This window comes from Anser anser (assembly GCF_964211835.1).
Source record: "Anser anser genome assembly, chromosome: 1".
Classification (NCBI taxonomy): domain Eukaryota; kingdom Metazoa; phylum Chordata; class Aves; order Anseriformes; family Anatidae; genus Anser; species Anser anser.
Window position 1 is genome coordinate 111,757,675 of NC_139720.1, and position 22,983 is coordinate 111,780,657.

Consider the following 22,983-nt stretch of genomic DNA (forward strand, 5'->3'; position numbering starts at 1 on the left):
TGTCCCCCTGTACTCGGCTCTGGTGAGGCCGCACCTCGAGTACTGTGTTCAGTTTTGGGCCCCTCGCTACAGGAAGGACATGGAGGTGCTCGAGAGAGTCCAGAGAAGGGCAACAAAGCTGGTGAGGGGTCTGGAGAACAAGTCTTACAAGGAGCGGCTGAGGGAGCTGGGGTTGTTTAGCCTGGAGAAGAGGAGGCTCAGGGGCGACCTCATCGCTCTCTACAGTTACCTTAAAGGAGGCTGTAGCGAGGTGGGGGTTGGTCTATTCTCCCACGTGCCTGGTGACAGGACGAGGGGGAATGGGCGAAAGTTGCACCAGGGGAGGTTTAGGTTGGGTGTTAGGAAGAACTTCTTTACTGAAAGGGTTGTTAGGCATTGGAATGGGCTGCCCAGGGAGGTGGTGGAGTCACCATCCCTGGAGGTCTTTAAAAGACATTTAGATGTAGCCCTTAGTGATATGGTTTAGTGTAGGACTTGCTAGTGTTAGGGCTGAGGTTGGACTAGATGATCTTGGAGGTCTCTTCCAACCTAGACGATTCTGTGATTCTGTGAACGAGATTGGGTTTTGTGTATATAGCTGTCCATAAGAAACTAGAATGGAATTTCATTACATATTCCTATTTAAGTAACATTGTGTGCAATTAGTTAAATAATTATGCATCTGATAATAATGTCCTATTTAAATAATAACAGCTTTTACTTGCTGTGGAACTTAGATGAATGTAAATTAGTGAAACCAGGATAGAATACTCTGCATTCTCCTTGCAGATCTCCTTCCCATCCAGCCCTGTATAAAATCTGTTCTTCAGCCAAACCCAGATATGGGTTGCTGTGGCAAATGAGATAAAGAGACTTCCATCTCTATCCATTTCAAATAGGGTGTTTGCACTTATGTGTAGCAGACCTGTGTTTTTAGCTGTTCATGAACTGCATCATGAATCTGAACAAGCATCGGTGATCAAAATATATATGTCAAGTGGACAGAGGCTGTATCAAAATATAATCTCATATGTCTGTAAATTTCTTTGGGTTCCTTGTTCTTGGCTTGCATTATATCTCATCTCTAACCTCTGTTCTTTCATCTTGTGAAAAAAAAAATCTCCTCATTTAGAGCTAGTCTCAGTCTTCCTTCAAGATGGGCTGTAACCAGACTAATGGAACCGCATCAGATACTTCACTTACTTTCACTTAGCATTTTCCTCAGTCATGCTATTATTCAATTTCATGAACATTAAATGAATGCATTTCATTATCCAATTAATTAGTACTACCACTATTTTCTAGGATCAGCAAGATACGCCATGATGAATAAAAGTCCCTCTGCCTCCTAGCCTCTAAAATGTTCAACATAAAAGCACTGTGCTTACTGTGCTTTCCTGGACTTCACACAGGCAGCTTTAATTGTTCATGACTTAGCTCACTGGAAACCTTCCATGTAACCTATGTCACACTCATCCACAGCAGCAATCCAGCTTGAAGTGGTAAAAAGTTCCTCCAACATAGACATGAGTCACATCAAGAAACAAGACATACATTTACTAGTATTGGAGACCAGGTGTAAAAAAAAGGCCCATAGGAATAGGACAGAGTGAAAGTGTTGGCCCAGGGGCCCAAAAAGCTGTGGCTGTCTCCTTATGCTTCCTGAAGAGATCCTGGAGAGCCAGGGCAGTGACATTGCCTTTGAAGCTTCGGTGTGGACATAGTCTCACAGTACAGACTGAAAACACCCCATCACTTTGAAAATCCACTTGAATTTGCATCACCCATTGAAGCTTACAAGGCAACAAAGAACTACATGTGCAAGAAGTATGGGTGGTACTGCAAATAGTTTAGCTTTCATCTAGATAGCATGGCTAACAAGAAATGAGAAACAGAAGTTTCAGAAAAGATGATGTGAGAGAGAGGAGAACCGGTGAGATGAATATCGAATACCTCTCTGCTTCTCACACTGGGGCGTGGGGGTCATCTGGGAGGATCTGCCACAAGTATTCCTCCAGCAGCAGTGAGAACAGAGATAATCCTGCCTTTTCATAGCAGATAGTAGGCTTCAGCCTCCCTGACAAGCTACAGGAAGGAGCATACTCAAGAACTGAAATTTTATATTCTCACATTTATTATTGTACATGGAATGTATACTATGATGACAGTTTTTGCACTACTGTAAGAACCAAATTAGTTATTTTGCTCTTTGTCACATAGGGAAAGTGAACACAGAAGTCTTTATAAAATGTTTTATGAGTGTCTTAAACCTGATTAAATATACTTCACATTTCATAAAATTTATTTTAAAGGTGTGGAGGAGGGAGTAGATAATTTAAAGCTAGTAGCAACATAATTTATGAGACATGCGTTTGCCTAACAGTAAAATCTATGCCAACTATTGGTGCATTAGAAGAGTAAATTGAAGGTTAACCTTAACAACTTAACCTCTTGAACAAAGTTCCTCATACAAAAAGACCAAATCAACCCAAATACAGTAAGTGCACAACATACTGGAAGATTTGCACACAAGACAGATCGCTGTTTGCAATAACTAGAATTAACTGACTTGTGCGATTGCTTACCTAGTCTAGAACAGCACTAGATCTCTGTCCACGGAATATTTCAGGTGAGTGTTGCAAACACCAAGTTTTTCCCTAAGAAATTGTTTCTAAATTCCTCGTGTAATTGATTCAGTCCTGTTGGTCTTAAGCATATTTGGAGAGTGCTTTATTATCTCACGTTCTCAGTGATGCCTGTTATGAGGCTTGGAAAGGCAGGAGATGCTATGCACCCTTGCAGCAGGGTAGGACAGGCACAGTTTAAAACAACCTGGGTGGCTCCTACAGAGCTTGAGCAGATCCTGAGCTGGGTCTTTTGAGATCAAAATTCTACCCTTAGAAACCTCAGCTGCACTTAGCTCCTGCTTTCAGCACCTGACTCCCTACTAGATCTTGCTGCTTGTCAGAACATTTGTTCAATCTTTATGAATTTTAAAGCTCCAGCAACCAATATTTTCAAATAGGCTATGGGAGTGACAGACCAGCTAAAACTTTTTCCGTCAGCTCTGCTGGTGCAGTGCATCTTGTTTGAAAACTCTGCTGGTGTAATGTTTTGGCTCAAGTAATTTCAGATACCTTGATGCTTGTGGGATGGGTCACTTTGGGCAGCAGATGTGCTGGTTTGGGAGGTTACCTGTCTGCCTGGTACCAGCAACAGAGACGGAAACCTCCTTTAGCCACTGTGCACCAGTCACATGAAGTTACTAGCCCTCAAGAGGGAATATGTAGGGAAAAAAAAAAGTAACTATTGAAAAAGTAATTAATAATCACCATTTCTGCTTACTCCTTCCAGATGTGGATGATGGAAGGGCCAGGTCTCATTAAGCTGGTCAGGGACTGTGAAAGCCTGGGCTCTCTGCAGCATGTCAGAGAGAAGGGAAAATGTGTGAGATTAGGGAATAGGTTATTCAGCGGCTTGCAGGCTTTGTATTTTGTTTAAATTAGGTTATTGATTCTCCTGTTCTTGTGCACAAGGAAGAAGTGTGGTTCGGTGGCATTTTAGTTGAAGCTATAAATAAGGAAAAGATAGTCCCATTTAAGAGAAGAAGTCTGTCTTTTGTGCTGGTTTGTAAACAAAACTCAAAGGAGGCAAGTGAAGAGGTCACCTCCCCATGTCCCAAACCTGGTAATGCAACTGGTCCAGGCAGCTCCATGCTGCCATACGCAGCTCCATAAGCTGACACTTTCAGGACATAAATTTCTGATATGCTAATCCTTTCACTCCCAGGAAGAGCTTTTGTGTATCCCTTGTCCCCCTGTCCCAGCAAACAAGCTGTGCCACAGCTGGTGCTCACACACACTGCTCCTTGGAGAGCACTTGGTGCTGAGCTGTAGCTTGGAGGCAGGGAAGAGGTGGCCTTTTGTCTCTTCCCCAGCCTAGGTGAGGCTTGGAGGAGGTGAGGGATGCTGCCTACCTGGGGTGGGGGGTGTCCAAAGGAGATGGAGCCAATGCTGGTAATGAGGCTTGGACCCTTGGGCTTGGAGGGGGGAGATGCAGACCTTTGTGCAAAGCTCTGGGGTGAAGCTGGGCAGACTTGGAGGGTGAGCAGGATGCAGGATCCTTGTGTTTCACAAATGATGGGGGGTCACGTGCCAGTGTGACCCTGGTGCAGTTTTAATCTGTGAAATATTCCCACCCCAACCGGCTACACATTTCCACCACCCTAATTTATCTTCTGTATGGGCTACCAAGCATTTACTACATTACTGTAAATACAGTGCTCAGACAAGAAGTTGTTGCTTTGGGGACTGCTTTAGGTGACTGTTGGCTCTGATTTCTACTCCTATCAGAAATCTTACAGAATTTAATGATGGTATGTGTTTTTTGCTGCTAACATTAAAGAGTTTTCTTAAAACATTTTCTGTAGTATTCTCTTTAATATATTGTTCTCATTCAGTGTAAAATTATATAGAGGTTTCTGTGTGCAGTGATGAGAATATGAACCATGGTACTTCAGGTGGCTGACCTAAAAACAGATGATCCACACATGAATTCAGAGCCCTCCACACCTTTGCATTTCACAGCTGCCTTTGGCAGTGAGGAACATCAACACCTGAGTTACTGCTGCCATCAACTAGATACAGCCACTGAAGTATCTCATATGAAAGACATTTTCCCTTTCTTTCTCGCGTATATTTATGATGCTTCCTTTCCTGCAGCTTTGACCTACAGGTGTACCTCCCTTAATTTTCCTGTTCTCTTCCACACTGCCATTCACCATCCTTCTCTGGGCTCTTAAGGCACTGGAGAGCATTATCTGTATTTGCAGCCTGTCAGTTGTCTCCCCTGATCCATTTCCCACACAAACTGTTCTGCCACTTTGCCCTGTCTTAGTGCATCTTTTAGCACTTCCTCTTCTTCTTTTGACACTAAGGTTATTTTAATATTTTTTTTTCTTTTCTTTTTTTTTTTTTTTACACTCAGTCTGGTACATTTGAAGCTCTGTGCCTCCTGCAGTGTGCCAGACATCTGCACTTTCTTCTTGCAGATCCCTGAAAATCCATGCTGTCAGTTTAACCCTTCCCCCACAAATCACATTTGGGAGCAGCTTGTTCCTGCTGTCATGTTGTAATGCTTTTGGATGTCCCTCCAGCGAGCAGAGCGAGGGGACAGCAGCTCTCCTGCCCACCCCTCTTCTCACATAGTGCTGCATGTTGCAGTGTGCTCCCCGTCAGGTGAGAGAGCAGCTATGTGATTGCACACCCTGCCCTTGCTCTTTCCTCAGGTTTCCAACATCATGCCTACATCTGGCCCTGTTGTAAATATATAACTTGCATGAAGAAAACCCTAAAACATAGTACGGATCAACTTTCCTGACTGCAATAAATTCAGCCCTACTGGCTCACAGGAACTTGTGTGCCTGCTCTCAGCTGTGTTGCTCAACTGACTTAGGACACCACCCTGCAAGTCTGTATTGACAGCACCAAGAGTCTCCAGCATGGAGACGATGGTTTCAGGCTCTGCAGACAAACACATCCAGTAAGTTGGCTTACCCACTTTGACACATAATGCTACTCTACATAACATAAATATTTCAGCAATGGGATGGAAGCATTAGGTCCCAACTTTTATGGGACAGTGCATCCTTGAGCATTTAGATCAGTGGAACTTCTCCTGATGGTCTCCTGTGATTAGTGTTTCCCATTAGACCAAGTAACAATAACAACCAAAAAATAAATTAAAAAAAGTCCAAAACTACAACTGCAGCAAAAAAGGTAAACACAGTTCCCAATACATTACTTGCTTGGTATTATTGTCTATAGGTCAATGAATTGCAGAAGCTGGTGCTTTAGACTTTGATTGTCTGGAAAAATATAGTAAGTGACAACAGCAAATACTAATTTGCACCACTCTTTGTGTGCCCCTGGTAATGTCCCAACCCATTAACATCAGGCTTTGTGGTGCTTGTCCTTGCCTTGTGTGACTATCCAGCTCTAGCATTTAGGTCAGGGCTATGGAAACTTTGAACAATAGCCTCCTTCCTGTTTTAAAGTACACATTTTTCCTCCGTTAATGTCTCCACTCCATCTTCTTGCTGTACCAGAGTTTGAAATGTAATGAGGTGGTGCCAGTAGACCACATATTGCTTTGTTACGGGCATGTGAATTCAGAGCTGTGCTATTCTCTGCAGTGGATTAATGCCCTGTTGTTACAGTAGTCAGCACTGAACTTGATGTGCAGCCTCTGAAGAGGCAATAGCTCGATGTGAGCCACTCTCTAAGCACTCCAAATGGGTCTCTTTCTTTTTCTTTTTTTTTGTGGGGGAAGGCATACAAACTGTATTGATTAAACTAAGACAACCTAAAATAAATGCAACAATCTTCCTAGTCAAGCAGAACCTGAAGTATGAAACAGAAATGCATATTTCCTTCTGCTGGATATTTACGGGCTTCTCTTCAGACATCAATACTGCTCCTGGTTCTTGTGGTTCTGTGAAGCCCTGAAATCTTGTTGAGTGCTCAGAAATTGCTGCACATTTTCTAGCAGCTTCTGTCCCTGATATTAACTAGTCTATGGCTGAACTGAAAACTGATTCAATTTTAGTGTTTCCCACAAAATAAAAACCAGATAGGCTGATGACTTTCAGGATACAAAATGAATGTTGTGTGTTTTCACTCCCTTCCCCTTACCTGCTTAAGGATTTCTGCTGCTGTTTCGTGTGAGCAATCAAATATCACGTAGAACTCCTTGCCCTTCTTCATCTCCTTGAGTAAAGGCCTGGCATCTTTATTCCCAGAGGGCAGTTGACGGATTTTGATTTTAATGTTGTATCTAGAAGGGGCTTTGATGAGCTCTTGCAGTCGAATTAGACCTGAAAAATGATATGCAATTATACAACTAACCATTATGTGCAGTGAGTATTTATTGTCACTTAAAAAGGGTCTCTTATCAGTCCTAACATGTTTCACATATCTAAAGGATAAGTTGTTAACCTCATATTTTCCAGCTTCTGACTGATATAGTTATAGATTTTCCTTTTCATGACTACACTTCGCCTCAGCATCTAAATACTCTGAAATGTGTTTGGAATTTGTTGACTCTAGGATATGTTTTTATTGATGCAATATTGATACTGTACATTGCAAAAAATGATATAATTCTTCTTTGCTGGCAGCTAATTATTATTTCAATATTAAACAAGAACATAGAATTGAGAAAACCTCCTTACTATCTTTCCTGGCTAATATAAGGCATGAGCAAATGAGGAGAGACTGAGGGAGAAAAAGGCAATGTTGCTCTAAGTGAGCAACAAGTTGTTAACCTGAGCTAGTGATTAACCTGAGTGCCACTTAACAATAATTATTCTTAATAGGCATCCATATGGCTTTCATTGTCCTCATTTCAGCATACGTTGCAATACCCTAGAGAGGGGAACTTTATTTTTTCCTTATCATCAGTTTAGAGACAAAAAGCTCGAGGACATAGTGAAATTAAATGACTTGCTTAAGGTCACTCAGCAAGTCTGAGATCTTCTAAAGAATTGAAATACTTTGAGATCTAACTCTATATCTGTAAACACAAGAACATGATTTCTAAGACTATGTCTTCAGCTGGTAGAAATCTACAGGGCTTATTTGAAGTTAGTGGAGCTCAACCAGCTGAAGATTTGTCCAAGTATTTAAACACAGTGCAATTCTACTAGCTAATTTAGCACTCCTATGTAATTTGTACTGCCTCCAAAAACAAAGTAAGATAGTTAAGAGTTCTTTGAGGTGTGTGATTACGATTTCTTTCTCATTACCCATGAACTTAATTTTCCCACAAAAAAAAAAAAAGCCCATGATCTCCTGCTGAGTGAAAGTAAAAGGCTGCCTTAAAAATCTCTATAGGGAGAGAGAATATGAGCAAGAAGCATTCCTTAAACAAAAAACAAATGATTAATATGAAAAAAGTCATTGCTCTCTTGCTGGGTGTGGGTATATATTTGTCTTGTGCATGAATGTCCTTGCCGGAATGACCCAATGGTACATATAAGGCAAGGTGAAGGATCACTATTTTTTCTGAGGTTATCGAGTTATTGCTATGTTGGCTATTGGCCGTTGGCTTTCACTGTTGATTTTCACTCAATTTATTGGCAATGGTTTTAGAAAAAAACAGTCTTTTTCTCTTCCTGCAATACTGGATCTGTTCTTTGGATGTCTTCAAGTATCAACAATCAATACAGAATATTAAGCATTATGACTTCTTAGTTAAGAGTCCCAGGATGGAAACATTTACACGAATTGCACCTTTTAGATTCAGCATTCAGTATCCAGCTGACAACTGGGTTTGTTTTTTTCTGAGAGAGTTCCAAGGAAGAAGAGAGTCTCTGCATTAAAAATGCTACAGTTTGAACTCTTAGTTTGTAAATGCATTCTTTTAAAGATCAACCCCTCACTGAGACAGGGAATCCCTAATCAGCCCCACACTAGAATACTTACCAGTTTCAAGCTGTGATACTGGTTCCACAAACAGGAAGCGAAATGTGACTCAGTACCAAGAACTGAGAAACTACCTCCTGGTGACTTCTTAACTTCTGATGAAGTGAACAGCTTTCCAAAAGCCATAGGAGTGGAAGCACAACTGCGCCTTAAGAGATCTTTCTCTTCTATATTCTGGGGAAAGCTGCTGTAAGAATGCCAAACTGAACTATCACAGGCACTCTCTCACAGAATTTATCCATGTACTTACATTAGCAGAAGCACATAGCACATGACTTGCAGCACACCTGTACTACTTACCTGTGCTGTCTTCATATACTACTGTTACTATTCTCCAGTTGTAGTATAGTACAAGATCCAAAACTGCTCTGCTGATGGCTGCATAGTCTGGGTAGAGGTTGATATAAAAGGCGTCCTTGTGATCCACTGTAGGGTGTTTCCATCGGGTCTGAATATGTGGGACTTCGAGTGCGTTACAAATGGACTGCACAGCGCTGACGGAGGAGCTATGGGAAGGTCCAAAGAGGGCAGCTACACCAAGAGCGAGCTGATCACATGCTGTGGGGAGAAGAGGGAGGGGAGGAAGAAGCTGCTGGTCAGCAAAAGCAGGAAACTCGCAAGGCATTTGCCAAGATAATTTATTCTCCATCCATTCTTATGATTTGAAAGTGGCAACGGGTAACCATGTTGCTCCAAGACCCACTTGGAAATGGTCCCTGAAAATGGTGTTACTGATTAGCAATATATCCTAGAACCAGTTTCCTGCTTATAAAAAAACAAACAAACAAAAACCTTCTCTGTCTATTGCCTTCAAACTGCATTGATTCCCAAATTGCCTTTCTCTGAATGGCATTATCCTGGAGAAACCAGGAGCTTTCTGACTATGGGCTTGCCAAAGGGATGTCACATGAATTAAGTTTCATGGCAGTGTGTCAGGGAATATGTTCATGGAATCACAACAGACACCATACAGATTCCCCCCATGACTGGCAAACTACTATCAATGTGAGTTGCTTTAATTTCAGGCTACTGAAGTAATATAAACAGTAAACGCCAATATGATTCATGGCGCTCCATAATCGGTGTTTACAGAAGAAGCGGTAAAGCCTAAAGGCCTCAGTAACAACACAGAAAAATAAAGATCCAACATCACTGATATTTTAATACCTTTCCAAATCAGTCAAATGCTAGTATCAACAAAGGCTTCTTTCCCATTGTGCCTGTATCTCATCCAATGTGGTTAGTATTTCCAGCAAAAGAATCCCTTCTGTAGGCATCTTTTTATTTTTCTTCCCCTGCCATGTCTTTTCAGGCTAACTGACATAAGATGAAGTAATTTTAACTACCTTTGTCCATTCGTAAAATGTACCGTAAATGTTTCTAATAAGGTATTTATGGACTGGGACAAACCTCTGCACAGAGTTGCAATGCTGTACTCTTTGTAAGGTAGTTCTTTGTGGAAAATCTAGAAATTACTGCTGTTGGATGAAATACTAAGTATCTGAACACCCACAATGAGCAGAGATATTTTAAATTAATATTTAGTCTCTGGTAGTAATAGAATGTGACAGAAAATCAATTATTTTCTGTTTTCAGTCTACAAATGGGTGTTTTACAGACAGCATAAAATGCACAGGCTTTCAAGGTTTAATTCAGAAGCTTTCTGAAAGGATAACAGGTTTTAATGTGAAATTGCATAAATAATATCAATAATTCATGCAGAGAAGAAATTACTATTGTCTGCATGGATCCCTTGTGCTTTAGTGTGTAGAATTACAAAAATATTTGTAATGAACTCCTTCCTACAGATTAAATGGTGAAGACACTGAAGTATTTTCACAATAGTCACAGAAGAGATTCTCACTATAGAGGGAATCTAAAATCCTCTCTGGAGGTCTGGATTATATGGATTAAAAATGCAGAGTATTTGATTTTTGATAGCATACAATTCCAGCATATATTTGATATTTGAAAAAAAAAAAAAGGCAAAAAAAGCAATAAACAGAAATTAAAGCTACCCTTGATGTTCTTTGAAATTTTTTTTTTTTCACAATCTTCAGTAAGAAACTAAAGTACTGTGAGGAGAATTTAGTAACTTAGACATTTAAAAAACAAAAGCTTAACAGTGTTCTAACATGATTCATGATGTGAAGCACATTAATTTTCAGCCTTCATTTGCCTTATAGCAAACATATCTTTTAACTTAGACCAAACATATCTTGTACTTTTTACAGAAAGAGATATTATAATGAACTGCAAAACACATCTGCAAAGTCTTGGTGATTTATGGGTCTTTTCCCAAACTTGTTTGCATAGATTGTGTGCACACCATATAATTCCAGGAACCAGACTGCTGAATATAAAATTTTAGCAAACTTCAATGTTGCCTCCTAGAGGTGAAGAAATACACTGTGCCTAAGAAAAGTTGTGTGTTTTTCCCCCTTTCTGTTTACATTTGCAAGTAAATTAGATGCAAATAATTGGACCATACTTTTTCCTCCAGGAAAAATAAATAATACGCAAAAAATTCCAAACTTGTCCACTCCATGTCTTACTTATAACAGAGAAATTGTACTTCTGTCTAACCCACTGAAGTGTTAATATTTCAGGACTGGGGCACTACTGACCTCTGCTCTTTAAGGTACAATAAAAATCATTTGTTATGAATAATGGATAACTGTGTGCATGTGCTAATTATGGGTTGTGACATCCCACTGTGCTCCCTGTTAGGCAGTGATCATTTTCTGCAGAATTCCAGGTGGCAAATCTATTTTTTGGAAAGAAAAACTGGTTGGACCTGCCTCCTTCCATCTGGGGCTCTTAGCATGCAGACAGGATGTAGGTGTTTTATCAGAACTAGATGACAAGACCAACTCCAGTTTGATTCTCTTTGAAACATAATTTTTATGTTACTGTTTGTATACACATATTACAATTGGAACAGAAGATCAGGCAGTGGCAAGGTAGTATAGAACATGTATGTTTGACACAGTAATTGAGATAATTACCTCTTCTCGAGGCTTCAAAGCTATCAAAAAGGTTAATTCTCTGAATGTCATAGGTTAATGTCGTATTAGGCATCAGAGTTCTGTTTCTATTAATGTTGGTGACTGCAAACTTGAAAGCCAATTCTTCAATATTAACAGGTTCATTTTCCACAGTTTCAAAGATCCCTCCTGTTGATACAGAGATAAATGAGAAGTATTATTCACCTCTTCATCACTGTACATAAAAAAGAGAAAAATAAATTATGAGCAACAATAAGCTGACTGTTCATAAAGGAAAACAGTTTAAATTGCTGTTAAAAGCAAAAGCACATTGGACCATTAGTTTTTATCTACAATGTCACTGTAGGTTAACTCAGTATTATGAATGCTGGTTAGACAAACATCTGTGAAAGACGATACATGTTTATCATTCAGGCTTTCTGTAGTAAAATGTTTAAATGCTTGCAAAAACTTCTGTCAAGTTCCCAACTAAAAGCAGTAGTCATATTCATTGGTCTTGTTCCCCCTGCTCAGTGTAATCTATGTTTAGAGATGAAACTTGGATGTGTTGGAGATATTTTCTGAAGTGTTTCTACAAATCTTGACAGTACAAGTTCCACATTCAAAAGTGATATGTAGTTTGAGTAGAAATGGACCGAAAATTTCCTCTCAAGGTCTTTGCCTTAAGAGGGCTTTTTTATTATTATTTACATGTTACCAACAAATGTTGGCCATTTCTCAGTTTTCTTGGAGACAGGTGAATATTTTTGCTTTATCAAAGTTCATTGCTGTACAAGTTGAACTTGTTGATATAAAACAGCTGAGCCACATGCTACTCCCAGAGAAGATTCTGCCTCTGTGCCAGTGATAAGTGATGTCTCCTGTGATGTAGTGCCTACCAGTACCATCATGACACTGCTTTAGAAATCCCCTTGCAAGGGCAGTGCTGCATTTAGCATAATTGCTCTCAACTTCCTATTGTTCCTCTAAACTCTTCCTTTAACATCTGTTCTGAACTATTTGAACAATGAGGTGTCCCAGCCCTTCTGTGCAGTTTCAGTTGGGTAACTGCTATTTGAGCTCTGCTCAATTTGTCAAAACTTATTTTCTACCATTCAAACTGAGATTATATATATTTCTTGTTCCTTGTTAAAACAAGTGATATCAATAAGAACTTTAACATGAAAGTAAGTTTTCCAGAAGAGGACCTGTAAAGAATGAATTTTAGTTTTGGAGGCACTATGAATTACTTTGGCATGTATTCTGAGATGGGAAAGGTGCCTGCCTGTGTTTCAAGTCAACAGACCATCCCACTTATACTGGGATGTCTACTCCCTCTAGCCTCTAGAGACTATATTATGCCAACAACATATTCAGCCTATCTAGGAGCACTGGGATTTGATGAATGCATAACAAACATAGCTAATTTGAAAAAAAATAGCTCCTTTAAACAGCAATCTCCAGCTTCAGTACTTGATTTTGCAAGTATAATTTACTCATTTAGTGCAAGTCACTAGAGAATACTTTGGATTTCTCAGTTACATATTTTCACATTTCCCCATGTGAAATTTGAGCCCTAGATATCGCTTTATATTTTCCGAGCATCAGAATATATTCAGCTAATGTGCTGCAATCTCTTGCAATTTTGATGTCACCAGTGTAGGAATAGTGCAGTCATTAGCTGATAATCAGGAAATGGAAACACAGTGGAATTAAAACCTGTTTTGAATTTTAACTCGGCAATGAAAACACTGGAGACTATCAAACCCAAGCTGGCAATGTAATCTCTAGCTACTCTTGAATACGCAGCATTATTTCTCAAAACCATACGTAACAGCACCTTAACATGACTTAAGCAATTCTACCAACTTAACCAATTTCCTCATTTACTAAATGGATTTCAGACTTTCATTTTAGTTAGATAGAACTTTCAGAGCCTATAATTCCTCATGACAATGATGATCCCAACAAGCTTACTTCTTTTCTGATTCAATAAAATTTACTTTCCTTCCTTTCATCTATGGAAGACAAGTGTTTTCAGTTGGCAATAATGTCAGTTTGTTCTTAGGCCAGCAAGATACACCTGTTGTGTTTTGCTTGGACCCCTACTAGGATTAGCAGAACATTGTTTCATAAGGCAAGGTGGAATCCACCGAGTATAATCAATAGCCTGAGATAACTTTTTAATTAGACAGTTGATGTTAGCAAAAAATCTTTTCCATCATGGAAACTATTACTGTGCTGTGCTTTTTCGTTTTGTTTGCTTGCTTGCTTGTTTGCTTGTTTAGCTTAAAATATCTTTTTTCAAATACCATGAGATAGTCTTCATGTCCTATGCATACGCATAAATGCAAACATTTTCTCATTTTAGGACTAGGACTTTTTCCAGACCTCTAATCAGTTGTCTATTAAATTGAGATTAATTTTAATTGATGTATATGCAGGAGCTATTTATACTTCATTAGCAGAAATTTGCAGAATTTTTGCTTGGTCCCCTTAAAAAAAGAGTTGAAATTCACTGGGCAGAGGGAAGAAGTGGAAGGAAAGGAGAAGTGATGGATAGAGTGAAAGTTTTGCTAAGCAAACTAATCAAAACAGCATATGCACCATTGTGTATACTTCAAATGTATTCAGATATGTCTCTCTGACAGTCAGCTGTACAACCAATATGTTGGTACCCTTTCAACACATTTTCCAGGTTTCTTTTGTGCATGTTAACATATCAGTAACGCACTTGCAGAGAACTTTGGTTTCATGTTATACTGCAACCTGTGCCAGTGCCTCACTGCCCTCACAGTAACAGGTTTCTTCCTAGTATCTAATCTAAATACATGCTCTTTCAGTTTAAAGCCATTACTCCTTGTCTTCTCACTACACTCCCTGACAAAGAGTCCTTCCCCGGCTTTCCTGTAGGCCCCCTTTAGGTACTGGCAGGCCGCTGTAAGGTCTCCCTGGAGCCTTCTCTTCTCCACACTGAACAACCTCAGCTCCCTCAGCCTGTCTTCACAGGAGAGGTGCTCCAGCCCCCTGATCATCTTCGTGGCCCCCTCTGGACTCATTCTAATACTTCCATGTCCTTCTTGTGCTGTGTGCCCCAGAGCTGTATACAGTACTCCCCTACTCCCTAAGACCAGAGGGAGAGAGCCACCTCCCTCGACCTACCAGCTCCAATTCTTTTGGTGGAGCCCAGGATATAGTTGGTTTTCTGGGCTGAAAAATGCACATGGCTGGCTCATATTCAGTTTTTCATCCACTAATATGCCCAAATCCTTTCCCACAGGGCTCTCCTTCAGCCATTCTTTTAGCTGAACTAGAGATGTTAAACAAGGTGCCATTTAGAGTCTCTGAAGATAGTGCTCCCCTTCTCCACCCCTGTGATAGGGAAATTATGAGACCACTTGCATCATTCTCCAAGCCAATAGATGTTTATTTGACTATATGTTCTCTTGGTTAATCCTTGAATTAAGCACAAAGAGAGAGGCCCTGCTGCCCATGAACAAAGTCTGTGAGATAGTTTATGGAGGAAATCATTGTTTGTTGTGAGTGAAGTTTGGGAAAACCTTGAACTACTACTTATTTGAGCCTGATTTTTCTGTTGGGACCTATGGGTATAAAAAGAGCTGAATCAATCTAAAAATTTGCATCACAAACAAGGCAGCAAATACAATCTGGCTGTTTCATTCTGTTGTGTTTTCATCCATGTACTCTTAATGAAATCCAGCAATTTAGTAAATAGTTTCTTTTCTCTCATGTTCTGCTGATGACTTACAGTCAAGCTCAGAATATATTGTAAGGTCCAGGTTAAAAGAGAAATAGCAGAGTAAGTGACAAGTTTGACGAAGAATCCATTTGTCAGATGATTCATTTAAATCAAGTAATTACTGTACAACACTTTAAAAACAAATTAACCAAAGGTTCTACAAGGGAAGGGAAAAAAATCAATGTTAACTCAAGATATAAATGATGTTCCAGAAATGAGGCTATTACTGCTAAGCACAAAAACAAGCACTGGTTTTCAAGGTGGGCCACTGGTAGCACATACATTGGACAAAGCTTGGGTTTTGAGTTCTCCCTTTCACCTCCCTCCTCTCCTCCCCAGTAGCTCCCCAGGATATGCTCTGCTGCAGCTTTGGCCAACCGAAGGCTGCTTAGCCCCGGGCAGTGGTGGGCCTGTCCTTTCTTCAAGGGTAGTTGGGCACTGGAACAGGCTCCCCAGGCTCCTCCCCAAGCCTGAAGGAGTTCAAGAAGTGTTTGGACGATGCTCTCAGACACATGGTCTCATTTTTGGGTGGTCCTGTGAGGAGCCAGGTGTTGGACTCAATGATCCTTGTGGGTCCCTTCCAACTTGGGTTATTCTATGATTTGACAGTTCTGCAGCAGTGCCATGTTTGCTGCCATGATGTGCAGTTTCAGACCATTGGATCAGCTGAAAGCTGAGTACCCCACATCAGGTGAGTGCAGGATCTATAGGGGTTGCTCTGGTTCTTATGTTAAAACCTCCCAGGTGCTGTGCCAGTAGATATGGCTGAGGAGTGTTCCTGTGCTCTGGTCCCACATGCCCTGTTGCTTGCAGGCTGCAGAGTGGCAAAGCCAGATGTACATTACCCAATCCTACTGCATTCAGGGAGTAACTCGCCATCAGCCACACGTGAGCATATCAGTGGGAGAACCCAGCAGTCATGTTCATTTAACAGATAATCCTGCTTCAGTGCACAACATGTGTGAAAAAAAAACCTTTTCCTTTCTGCATTTACTTTACGAAGTGACATCTCAGAGGCTGAAAAAAAAAGCTATTTTTTTCCCCTACTTTTAATTTAGCCGTGGAAAGTAAGAGAAAAATTACTACTTTGCTAATGTTGCTCTGACAGAAATGAGATCTGAGCCACATGAGTGACTCCTCTTCAGAAAACAGCAAGGGATGCAAGTCAAACTGACAAATATGACAAAGCATCAGCGCCATTCATCCTTTGAAACAAACAAAAAAACAAACAAACAAAAAAAAACCTACAGCAAGTAAAATGTCAAAAATATAAAAGCACACCTCAGTAGGCACCTGAAAAAGCAGCTTCAGTCCTGAGCAAGCAAATGTTTCATTTAACAGGGTCATCACGGACTGAAAGAGTTTTAGAAAAGGTCATGGCTGAATCAATTTCCATATCTCTGAATGGGTATCAACATTTTGCTTCAAGACAAGGCACAGCTCAAAAGATTGTTATTGGGAAAAAATCTCTATCCCCACTTTAAAACCAGTCATAAACAGCAACAGCTAAAAATTGTTGACCTTTCTGATGTCAGTTATCAACCTAGTCTTTTTTTAGCTGGGTTTCCTCAATGCAGAATATCTCACTAACAAATTTCAGTTCCAATACCAGGGATCTAGTATACTCTTTTAGCTGTATGAACACAGAATTGCCTGAGTAGACATAAAGGAAATTCTGTGATTTCAGTCAGTGGTATTATTTGATGCTTTCAAAGTTAAATGCTAACTTCTCAAAACATATATTTTTTTATAGCTGTATCCTGCTTGTAGAGATTTTCCTTACCTATTCCATAGCTAACATAAGAACAATGCTTTTTTTTCCTTTATTTTTTTTTTTTTAATTTTGTACTCCCTATTAAATTACTGCAGAAAGCCACTTGGATTGGAGGTAGGCTTGCAGAGAAAAACAGTCCTAATAGCCTGCAAAACAGAGGTGTGAAAATACAACTGTTTTTTGAAGGTGGTCTATATTACCCTCTGACACCTAAGGGAGAATAAAGAGGAAAAACATGTTCTGCCCTTAAACCAGCCTGAAACCCAGCGGTTGCCATGGACATGCCAAAAGAGCAGTTATTTTTCAAATTTAGATCTTTCTCTGGAACATTCTTATGTTCATTATCTTGTTACAAAAACTTCAGATTTCCCAATTAAACTTTCTGTGAGTCTCTCCAGCTCACTGGTGGCTGCATGAGGCAAGTTTATGGCAGGTCTCTGCCCATGCTTACATACTGTAGTGTAGTAACCTCCTTGCGTCCCTTACCCTCACCTCTGTGTTTTATTTCCACACAGTAGTTAACCTCCTTTGCACAGCATGTATCAGCTATTGAACCACTCTCCAGATATTTTTTAATTCTTTATCACTAAAGTAATTCCTTCTGCTTTTTGACCAGTGAAAAATGCTGGCATTGGACGTAAGTCGTGTTTGTATTGTTAAAACTGAGAAAAGAGAGAGCTGCTGAACACTAGATACAATATTCAAGGACCATAGGTAAAGCTACCAGACACAATGAGATTTAAAAAATATATCACTGAGATTTTTATTTGCTGACAGCTTTTCATCCCTTAGCATACCACCTCTGTCCTACATCCAGCAGTTCCAGCAACTTAAGGAGAGTAGCACAGCTACTCATACATACACGATTCCAGTAGTAAGCATATTAATACTAATTCAAAGTATCTGGGTATTATGACAAATTAAAGTGAGAGACAGGAGTTTAAAAACCTCAGAAGCCATACGTAGTTTATGTTCTTATTCAGGTTCTACATTCAAATGGCAAAAGAAGGCTATTTGAAAACAAACATGCTGACCATGTAGTGAAAACTGTTTGAAATATTAAAAGGTACAATCAAATAAGAAAGGAAAAATATAGTTAGCAACTAAGATTTTCTTTATAAAGACACAGGAATTTTTCTCTTGGGAAAAAAAAAAGTTTTTTATTTTTATAGTTCTCTCCAATTAAGTATAAAACTACATTTCTACATGGCTGATATCCAAGTGTCCTTTCCTTACTCAGAGGATATCCTAGTTTCATAGACTGAGCATGACGTGCACCTTCTCGTCTGCCTGGGGAGATGTTTGTTGCACAAGAGGACACACCGAATCAGCGATGTTGAGGCACATGGCCCACTGGAAGTCACTGCTCCATCCCTGAGGCTTTGAGACACTGACAGCTTTCAACGGCGTCCTAGTGCCACGACGTGCAGGTGGTTTGGTAGCAGGATTTCCAGAAACATCTGAACACCTACCTCCCAGAGGGACTAATGCTTCGAGAAGCCTCCCCTCTTTTTCTCAGCACTGTCTGAACACCATGAGGTCCGTGAGACCTCATTAAAACCCACCTGTCTCCCACTGAAGAGAAATGAGAGTTAAAATCCTAATAACTGTGCAGCTACATGTCACTGGCTTCCTGAAAGAGAAGCTGTTGCTGATGCCAAGTTAACGTAGGAGATTCATAAAGCCAGATTAACATACAGTTTGCCCTTGCTCTCAGTCGATACGGACACGGACTCACACCACTCTGCTGTCTGAATGGCTATGGGCTAGCGCACACCTCTGACTCTCAGTGGGGCTGGTGGAGTGGTAGGGCTATAGATGCTATCCCGAAATGGAGCTAGGCGAAGCAGTACTTATAAAGAATTTTCCTGCAAATAATGTCCACTTACACAGTTAAAGAGGGTGCTGCTGGGACTGAAAGCACTTGCTGCTAGAAAACACCCCAAGTGTTTTTCTCCATCCTTGCCGACTTCTCCTATGCCACAAGGAGCCTGACTGAGAGCCAGTGCAAGTGTGCTCATCACAGAGCTAAGTCTGGGCATTCATCTTACAGGGAAAGAATAACCAAATGGGTTATTACTTGCAGGTTTACCTTTAGCAGACAGTTTAACAGTATCTTTCTTTTTAAAGTTAGCTCACCAACTGCGTAAGATTAGGCCAGAAATTGGATATTACCTCCAATTTATACATGACCTAAAAACTGCTCTGTTATATGTGTGAATTAAAAACAGAAAAAAGTTTCTCAGGAAATAATCATCAACAATCACAATCCTATAACCAACAATAATTGCATTTTACGTTCACAAATCCAGGCTGAAATGGGCTTACTCCCCTAGGTTTTAATGGAATTAAATGCATGGGTTTTGCATTCAGCTCACAGAATATAAACTAAACACATTAGCATTCTTCGCACGGGTGAATTTAGCCTTGCAACAGGGACCTTTGAGTTAGGCAGCTATTATCATCCTCATTTTACAGACAGTGAAGCTGAGAGCTTGAGTGACTTTTCTGCCATCACTCCCTCTTCAATCTGTTCAAACACTGCCTTGGAAGTCCTCCACGCATTGCTCTTTCCTTCAGCCTCTTCCCTCCCTTTTGGAAGCCCCAGTCCTTACCTCAGCATTTGCCATCTTTGCATCCACCCAGCTTGTTTTTCTGCCCATCACGCCTTTGATTTCTTTCTATACCCTGCCAAATGTCACAGCCATCTCACTGACTGTGCCTGATCCTGGATTTGGAACATGATCTCTGAAACCTTTCATCCTTCCGTAGCCGCCTCCTTTTGGGATGCACTTCAAACAACACTTGAAGCCCATACCTTTTCCCCACTCCACCTTCATTGTTTCCAGCAATCCAAATCAAAAATAAAAGAAGAGACAGTGGGCACAAAAGGCAAATACCACGCTCTGGTCTTCACCAGGATTACTTGCGTCCCTTACCCTCACCTCTGTGTTTATTTTCTCTGCTGTCTCTGTAGATAGCAAGCATCTCCAGACTACAAAAAATCTTCAACTCAGCAGAATAAATTGGAGCAGGGATGGTTTTTGGTGGTGGGGGTGAAGGTTATATTTTCCTTTCCAGGTCTGTGATGCAGGACTGAGAAACTGAAACTTGGGACAAGTTCATGACCTGCAGCCTTCTGAAGAAGGAAGGAAAAAGGAGCAACCAAAGTGTCAAAGTCAGCAAATGTGAGGATCAGATTTATTTTTTGAGGTTAGATATTATTATTTTTTTAGAAAGGTCACTGAATATTTGACAAATTGATGGTCCTAGGTTCAAAACTGCACAACTGAAATCCACTTCTGGGCCCATGTTTAGGACCTGAGTGAATTCCTGCAGCTTCTGTGGAGACTTTGCTACCGGCTTTAACAAGAGGCGGGATATGGTTTGTCAGGCTTTGAAGTCTGATTCAAAATTGGATTGATTTAGACTGAACCCTCACAGAGACTCAGCCTTTCTGTTATATTCATGCAACATGGTCAGTGCTTTAGTTGCACGGCGATTAAAGTGGTAGAAACCACATTTCAGTTTCAGCCCTTGCACAGACAGGTGCAAGTGCTCTGAGTGCAGCAGAGCCACCAACACTCATGTCAGGTCGAGATGCAGAACTCCCAGCAAACAAGACCTGATTAAAGACTGAGATGAAGGGTGCAAAGAAGGGAAAGGATCTTAAATAGATAATGCTAAAACATTCCTCTATCCAAGACATTCTCTACAAGAGATGGGGACAGGTTTTTATAATTGTCCTCACACTAGTGAGCTACTGCATTCACCTATGCTTTTATCCTTTGGAAAGCAAAGGGATAAATATATGTACGTGTGTGTGTACATATATAAAAAGTTGAGCTTATTAAGATACAAAGATCTGCCTTTTCCAATGGGATGTGTCTGAGTGCAACTTGTGAGTGTGGAGATATTTCCCAAAGGCTCAATTGGCATGATTCATGTTAAAGAATTTCAAAGTAATGAACTTTTTCTATTTTTACAGGGAAAAAACTGGTTGACCTGATTTACGCATCTCGTGCAATACAGCAGCAGTACTAGCAAGAAACCAAAGGATCATTTCAGAAGTGCAAATTCTTTATTTGATGGTAGTTTAAAAATGATTGTCTTGCTGCCTGTATTTTATTGTTTTTACTTGATGCAGAGGCTAGTCAGCAGGCACTAAAAATGTAGGATAATACATATGTTATTCACATTGTTTGTTATTCTTCCTCCCACAGAACCATACCTGCATGGGTGAACCAGCTATCTGTGCATTGTAGCATTAATTTCGAATGAGAGAAAAACAGGAGAGGGAGAAAATTGGTTCTAATTACCCAGTTGCACACGCAACATTGGGTCCCATCTGATGCTATTTTTGGTCTTGCAGCAAGGGGAAGAGAGTAAGAATTGTTTCCCTTCTCTTCTTGAAGCTAGAATTAGGCAGATGAGCCTCACAGAGAACGGGCTTTGATTTTGTGTGAGATGTTTTCCCCAGGAGCAGTGCACCTGGAAAGGGCACAGAAAGAAGTGCATGCAGGTTTATAGCACCCCACTTTCCCACTGCACATGTGCACCATCAAGTCTGCTGTGCTGAGCACAGGTGGTACGCTGCATGTTGTGAAAGTACACAGAAAATCAAGCCTCCACCTTCAACAGAGACGTATTTTAATCATGAAGTATGTTATGAGTTGAGCTGCTCTTTTCAGGACTCCCTAATATCTGCCAGACTCATGCTGCAGGGAGATGTGCTGACAGCAGGACAATGAAGAAGGCCTCACCCAGCGAGGTGGGTGCTTCAAGTGGATGTTTTAGCTCAGTGTGATCACTGCCAAAATGCTTGTAATGATGGTTCGGAATATAAAGTAATGAAGATTCCTGTAATTAATTCCTTTAATTAATGAGATGAGATGATGGGTTTGTTAACTATGCATTGACCATAGCTCTGTAGCTGGATCCATTCATAGTTTTTGCTGTCATCCTTCTGCTTCCTGATTTTTGTGGGGAAACAAAACAAAACAAAACAAAACAAACAAAAAAAAACACTCCAGGACTCTAGGACTCTACAGAAACTGTGATTTATTTTTTATTTTTTTAGGGCTCCCAGCAGCAAAGTAGCAAACTGTTAGTCTTTCCCTCTGTCATTTGTTCAGCAAAAATAAGACTTTGCTGAAGAAAGTAAACGTTTCTACCAATTTCAATAGGTTTTAATCAAATTCTCTCACGGCTGAGCATCTCTCCCACTAGGCTGTAACAATTTAAATACTCCCAATGGAAGAGAAACTTACTTTCTGGTGTCTTTTTAAATTTTTCAGAGCACTAGTTCACAGATATGGTTTTCCTACGTATTTGCCTGGGTCAGAGGATTTCCCTTTCAGATATCCTGTCACATTAATTGCTGATCATGTGCTGGACTACAAAATGCATCTGAAAATGAAAAGGGATGGAAAGACAACATGAAAGTAGAGAGGAGAGACAGATTACAAAGAGGAAAAAAAAGTTTATATTAAAGAATAGAAGAAGAGGGAAATAATTTCACAGAAATATCAGTAGATGAGGATAATGGGAAGAAAGTTGACTGAAAGAAGGGCTAAAAGACTGATGGCCTTGAGCTGCAGAACTTGCTGGAAGTTTTTCCTTACTGATTTTAGTTGGAGCTACCTTAAAACTATTAGAAAGCTTAAAAAATATAGTCAGATTTGTTGCAAATACAAAGTAATTGTACTTTATGTTTGAGGAAAACCAGGAGTAACTGCTCCAAATAGAGCAACAGAGACCCTATCTAAAACAATGGCAAAGAAAATTGATTTCAGAGGGTTTTTGCCACATGCTTTCATGTAGGTACCTGCTTATAACAGGAAGCACATCTGTGTAAAAAGTGCTTCGCCACCTTCCTTTGCATTTGCTACAAGATCTTGCACTTCCCAGAAAGCAGCAATCAATACAGCATGTACTGCCACTTCACTTTATTTTTCTGCACTCTGACAGCAGCTGACCCATAGAAAGATGTATAGCTTC

At 40.2% G+C, this 22,983-nt stretch overlaps 1 protein-coding gene across 7 annotated transcripts in view; it reads right to left on the bottom strand.

Moving 5' to 3' along the window:
• GRIK1 (glutamate ionotropic receptor kainate type subunit 1) overlaps positions 1–22,983 on the bottom strand; it is a 161,438-nt gene that overhangs the window by 62,508 nt on the left and 75,947 nt on the right. For all 7 annotated transcript variants that reach the window (XR_014571144.1, XR_014571145.1, XR_014571146.1 and 4 more), the window contains exons 2-4: positions 11,471–11,638; positions 8,763–9,020; positions 6,672–6,853 (exon numbers count right to left, since the gene is read on the bottom strand). Coding sequence is in view for 4 of the 7 variants with exons in the window: in XM_083794777.1 (XP_083650903.1) it covers positions 6,672–6,853; positions 8,763–9,020; positions 11,471–11,638 (608 nt within the window). In the remaining 3 variants the exon portion in view is untranslated. The remainder of the gene's footprint in view (positions 1–6,671; positions 6,854–8,762; positions 9,021–11,470; positions 11,639–22,983) is intronic.